Source organism: Otolemur garnettii, unplaced genomic scaffold (genome assembly GCF_000181295.1).
Source record: "Otolemur garnettii isolate 467f Iridium unplaced genomic scaffold, OtoGar3 scaffold00173, whole genome shotgun sequence".
In the NCBI taxonomy this organism is placed as follows: domain Eukaryota; kingdom Metazoa; phylum Chordata; class Mammalia; order Primates; family Galagidae; genus Otolemur; species Otolemur garnettii.
Window position 1 is genome coordinate 1,794,279 of NW_003852568.1, and position 6,108 is coordinate 1,800,386.

General features: G+C 43.9%; 1 protein-coding gene across 1 annotated transcript in view; it reads left to right on the plus strand.

Annotated features, from left to right (window-relative positions):
• The window catches only part of POLR2D (RNA polymerase II subunit D), a 17,006-nt gene extending 11,189 nt beyond the window's left edge, over positions 1–5,817 (plus strand). Inside the window, exons 3-4 of the mRNA XM_003800331.3 lie at positions 2,596–2,691; positions 5,339–5,817. Coding sequence (XP_003800379.1) covers positions 2,596–2,691; positions 5,339–5,417 — 175 coding nt within the window. The 3' untranslated portion in view covers positions 5,418–5,817. The remainder of the gene's footprint in view (positions 1–2,595; positions 2,692–5,338) is intronic.
• Positions 5,818–6,108: the final 291 nt, after the last annotated feature.

Here is a 6,108-nt window from a genome sequence, read left to right on the forward strand (position 1 = left end):
TGAGCCGAGGAGTTGGAGGTTGCTGTGAGCTGTAATGCAACGGCACTCTAATAGATAGCGTTTGTTTATAGCAAACATCATTTTTTTTATTTGAGACAGAATTTTACTATGTCACCCTCAATAGAGTACCGTTGTGTCACTGTTCACAGCAACCTCAAACTCTTGGGCTCAAGCGATTTTCTTGCCTCAGCCGCCCACGTAGCTAGGACTACAAGGGCTTGGCTACTTTTTTTTAAAAATTGTAGTTGTCGTTGTTTAGCAGGCCTGGCCCGGCTTGAACCCGCCAGTCCTGGTGTATGTGGCCCTCACCATAACCACTGAGCTATGAGTGCAGACCTGGGGTGTCAGGTCACTCTTGATTAGGCTAGTCTCAAACTTCTGAGCTCAAGTAGTCCATTCACCTCAGCCTCCCAGAGTGCCAGGATTATAGGCACGAGCCACAACACCCAGACTTTAAAATTTTTAATTGACATAAAATTATACTATGTGTGGAGTACACTGAGATGTTTTGATACTTACAGTGCATACTTACCAGATCAGAGTAATTATAAGCACATCAGTCATCTCAAAACATTTTCATTTGTGCTGGGCATGGTGGCTCACACCTATAATCCTAGCACTCTGGGAGGTCCAGGTGAGTGGATTGATTGAGCTCACAGGTTCAAGACCAGCCTGAAAAGAGTGAGACCATGTCTCTGAAAATAGCTGGGCATTGTGGTGTGTACCTCTAGTCCCAGCTTGTCGGATGGCTAAGGCAAGAGAATTGCTTGAGCCCAAGAGTTTGAGGTTGCTGTGAACTGTGACACCATGCCACTCTACCAAGGGCTACAAAGTGAGATACTGTCTCCAAAAAAAAAAAAAAAAAAAAAAATTTTTTCATTTCTTTGTAGTAGGACCATTCAATATCCTCCTTCTAGTTAGTAGAGACTATATATTATTGTTAACTATAGTCATCTTGTAGTTACAGTAGAACATTAGAACACTCTGACCCCAAATTGGGGATGTTCTTTAATCACCAAACAATTCTCCAGCAACATAAACTGGGTGTCATTTATAACTATCACAATTAGGGACTCAATTGCACAAAAATGCCCCTCATTTTTCAGATGTCAATTGCACATTACAGGTTTGTGACCTGCACTTTTGATTTATGTGCTATAAATTGAGGGTCCCCATGACTCCCTCCAAGACTTAGATTAATTTGCTAGAGTGACTCAGAGAATTCAGGAAAACAGTTATGCTTACCATTTATTACAAAGAGTATTTCAGGCTCGGCGCCTGTGGCTCAAGTGGCTAAGGCGCCGGCCACGTACACCTAAGGTGGCAGGTTCGAATCCCCAGCCCGGGCCTGCCAAACAACGATGGCTGCAACCAAAAAATGGCCAGGCGTTGTGGCGGGCGCCTGTAGTCCCAGCTACTTGGGAGGCAGAGGCAGGAGACTCGCTTGAGCCCAGGAGTTGGAGGTTGCTGTGAGCTGTAAAGCCATGGCACTCTACCCAGGAGGATAGCTTGAGGCTCCGTCTCAAAAAAAAAAAAACAAAACAGAGTATTTCAGAGGATATAAATGAACAGCTAGATGAAAGAATACATCGTGCAGGGTTCCAGAGAGTCCTCAATGTGCCAGAGCTTCTGTCCCCATGGAGTTGGACTGTCATACTTTCTAGCACTCATATGGGTTCTTCACCAACCAGAAAGACCATACTTTGTCCTTTTGGATTTTTGTTGTTGTTATTTGTTTGTTTTTGAGACAGAGTCTCACTGTGTCACCCTCAGTAGAGTGCTGTGGCATCACAGCTCACAGGAACTTGCAACTCCTGGGCTTAAGCGATTCTCTTGCCTCAGCCTCTCAAGCAGCTGTGACTACAGGCGCCCACCACAACACTTAGCTGTTTTTTGATTGTAGTCGTCATTCTTGTTTGGCAGGCCCAGGCCAGGTTCGAACCTACCAGCTTTGGTGTATGTGGCTGGCACCCTAGCCACTGAGCTACAGGCACCAAGCCATCCTTTTAGATTTTTATAGAGCCTTCATTACATAGGCACAATTGATTGGCATTCAACTCAACTTTCTTTTTTTTTTTTTTAACTCAACTTTCAAACTCTTCTCCTCTCCTGGAGATGCAGACGACTGAAAGTTCCTACCCTCTAATTGCTTACCCTAGGAACCAGGCATCAATCTGAGATTATCCAGGAGGCCACCAAGAGTCACCTTATTAAAGTAAAAGATACTCATACAGTCAGGAAATTTCAGTGGATTTAGAAGCTCTGAGTTAAAAACTAGTGTCAGACACCAAATATTAAAACAAGATTTTCCTGATGCCCCAATCCACAAGGGTTTTTGGAGCGCTGTGTTAGGAATCACTACATTTCTTAATCATGTAATATTTTTACACATTTATGAGGCACATGTGATATTTTGTTGCATGCTCGGAACACTAATGATCAAGTCAGGGTATTAAAGGCTTCTGTCATTTCCACATGTTGGGAACACTTACATTTTCCCTTTGATGTATTTTCAGATGCTACTTTAGTCCCCTTTTTCCTATTGATGATTCTTTGAATTTTTTTGTTTGTTTTGATTTTCTTCCCTGTGATCAGCTTATTGCTCCAGAAAAAGCTTCATAAGTTTGAGTTGGCCTGTTTGGCCAACCTGTGCCCAGAGACTGCTGAGGAGTCCAAGGCTCTTATTCCAAGGTTAGTACCAGTTGTGATAAGTTCTATGTATATTGGATACATACCTACAAATAGAATTGCTGTATCAAAAGGTATATATGTCTAAAATTCGGATAGATAATTGCCAATATTGAATGAGAGTGCTGGCTCGGTGCCTGTGGCTTAAGTGGCTAAGGCACCAGCCACATACACCTAAGGTGGTGGGTTCAGATCCAGCCCAGGCCCGCCAAACAACAATGATGGCTGCAACCAAAAAATAGCCGGGCATTGTGGCCAGCACCTGTAGTCCCAGCTACTTGGGAGGCGGAGGCAGGAAACTCACTTGAGCCTAGGAGTTGGAGGTTGCTGTGAGCTGTGATGTCATAGCACTCTACCCAAGGGGACAGCTTGAGGCTCTGTCTGACTTTGTTGCCCTCAGAAGAATGCCATGGCGCCTCACCCTCCCACGTAGCTGGAATAAGGCACCCACCACAACGCCTGGCAATTTTTTTTAGAGACAAGGTCTCTCTCTGGCAGTTTCTAACTCATGAGGTCAGACAATCCACCCACCTGTAATCCTCAGAGTACTAAGATTACAGGCGTGAGCCACTACACCCAGTCTTGAGAGTGCCCTTTTAACAGCATATTAGAATGGTGATCTTATACCACCTCTCACACAAGTGATAGCCAGACTATGGAACAGCTGGAACTCACACTAAAGATAGGAGTGCAAATTAGTATAATCATTAGGGAAAGCAATTTGACTATGTGTAGTAGAATTAAAAATGATTATACCCCATTAGCCAAAAATCCATTCCTGGGTATATGGCCTAAAGGCAACTCGGGTTTATAAGAAGACACATATTCTAGTGTTCACTGATGAATTGTTAATGACAGCAGAAATTTGAGAATTATCTATAGGTCCACGAGGGAATGAGTAAATGAACAGTTGTCTGGCCATACAATGTTTATTGCACAGCAGTGAAAAAAATTAATGAACAAAAACAACATGGAATAATACCAACATACGGCAACACGAGTTTTTTCTGAAACAGAGTCTTAGTCACCCTGAGGTTGAGTGCTATGGTATCATAGCTGACAGCAATTTCAGACTATTGGGGTCAAGTGATCCTCCTATCTCAGCCTCCCAAGTTCTGGGACTACAGGCACCTGCCGTAGCACCTGGCTAGTTTTCCTATTTTTAGTAGAGATAGGGTCTTGGTCTTGCTGAGGGTGGTCCTGAACTTCTGAGTTCAGGCAATCCACCCACCTCAGCCTCCCAGAGTGCTGTGATCACAGGCACAAACCCTACCCAGCCCCAAAATGAGGTGGTTTTTTGTTTGTTTTATTTTTGAGAGAGAGTCTCATTTTGTCACCCTCAATAGAGTGCTGTGGCATTATAAGCTCACAGCCACCTTAAACTCTGGAGTTCTGGCTTGGCACCTGTGGCTCAAGCGGCTAAGGCACCAGCTACATACACCTAAGGTGTCGGGTTCGAATCCCCAGCCCGGGCCTGCCAAACAACGACGGCTGCAACCAAAAAAAAAAAAAGGCCAGGCGTTGTGGCAGGCACCTATAGTCCCAGCTACTTGGGAGGCTGAGGCAGGAGACTTGCTTGAGCCCAGGGTTGGAGGTTGCTGTGAGCTGTGATGCCATGGCACTCTACCCAGGGGGGATAGCTTGAGGCTCTGTCTCAAAAAAACAAAAAACAAACAAAAAAAAAACTCTGGAGTTCAAAGATCTTCTTGCTTCAGCCTCCTGAGTAGCCGGGACTATAGGCACCCACCACAATGCCTGGCTATTTTTTTTTTTTTTTGTAGAGAATGGGTCTTAACTACTGGCCTAGGCTGGTCTCGAACTCCTGAGCTTGAGCAGTTCATCTGTATCAGCCTCCCAGAATGCTAGAATTATAGGTGTGAGCCACTGTGCCTGGACCAAAATGAGTTTTGAGAAAAAAAGTTGTAGAAAGTTATCCATTATATGATGCCATTTCTTCTTCTTCTTTTTTTTTTTATAAAGAGTCTTATTTTGTTGCCCTCGGTAGAGTGCTATGGTGGCGTCACAGCTCACAGCAACCTCCAGCTCTTGGGCTTAGGCGATTCTCTTGCCTCAGTCTCCTGCGTAGCTGGGACTACAGGCGCCTACCACAATGCCTGACTATTTTTTGTTGCAGTTTGACTGGGGCCAGGTTCGAACCTGCCATCCTTGTTATATGGGGCCAGCGCCCTACCCACTGAGCCACAGACCCCACCCGGTGCCATTTGTTATAGAGTTTAAAAATACATGTTGTTTATGGATGCATGCATGTATAACAAGTATAAAATTTTGTATGGGAATGATAAAGACCAAATTTAGGATGGTAGTTATTTTCTGGGTAAAAGGGGAAGGTGTTGGTTGGTAGAGTATACACAGAACCATCAGTTATTCCTGTTATGTACGTTCAGGAAATCTAAATTGAGTAGGGCTAACTATTAAGGCTATTTTTTAAACCTTTTGTGTGTTTGAAATATTTCATAATGTTTTTGTATGGAAAAGCAGAAAAGAAATACAGCTGAACGGTAAAGATGTTGGAGATGAGGGCAAGGTATGAAAAGGGCTCAGTGAAGAGTGTGGGAGAATTGCCAGTTGCTAAGTCAATCTCTTTCTCTTTTTTTTTTCTGTTTGTTTGTTTGTTTGGGTTTCCTTGTAGTCTGGAGGGGCGATTTGAAGATGAGGAGCTGCAGCAGATTCTTGATGATATCCAGACAAAGCGCAGCTTTCAGTATTAATCTCCAGATACCACTGTGCTACCTGGGATGACCGTGTTTCCAGCACAGCACCGCTTTCCTGGGGCTGGGTCTAACTTGCACAGAAATTCTATTGCAGAAGCAGTCCAGGCTTCTTTGGAGAAAACAGCCCAACTTGGTGTCAGGTTATGTTACTGTTTCAAATGACTGTTAAGCCACAATGACATGTTTCTCTAGTGTGTGTCTGGGAACAGGAGGGAGGGTGTGCCTCAGGCACACTGTTGACTGCCTCATCTCATGGTTTTGGCCCTCACATCATTTTTAACTTTTAATACTTTGTGTTTTAATTTCAGTGTGTTTATACTTTCAGAAACTAGGCCAGAACCTAATAAACTTGTATAAGAAAAAACAGTCTTACCAGGATGCCAAAGGAAAAATTAAACTGGTGTCATTGTTTGAAATTATTATTTTTTTTTTTTTTTTTGAGACAGAGTCTTACTATGTTGCCCTCTATAGAGTACTTTGAAATCACAGCTCACAGCAACCTCTAACTCTTGGACTTAAGCTGGTGATTCTCAACCTTCCTAATGCTGCAATGGGGGCAGCGCCTCTGGCTCAGTGAGTAGGGCTCTGGCTCCATATGCCAAGGGTGGCGGGTTCAAGCCCAACCCTGACCAAAATGCAACAAAAAAATAGCTGGGCGTTGTGGCGGGCGCCTGTAGTCCTAGCTACT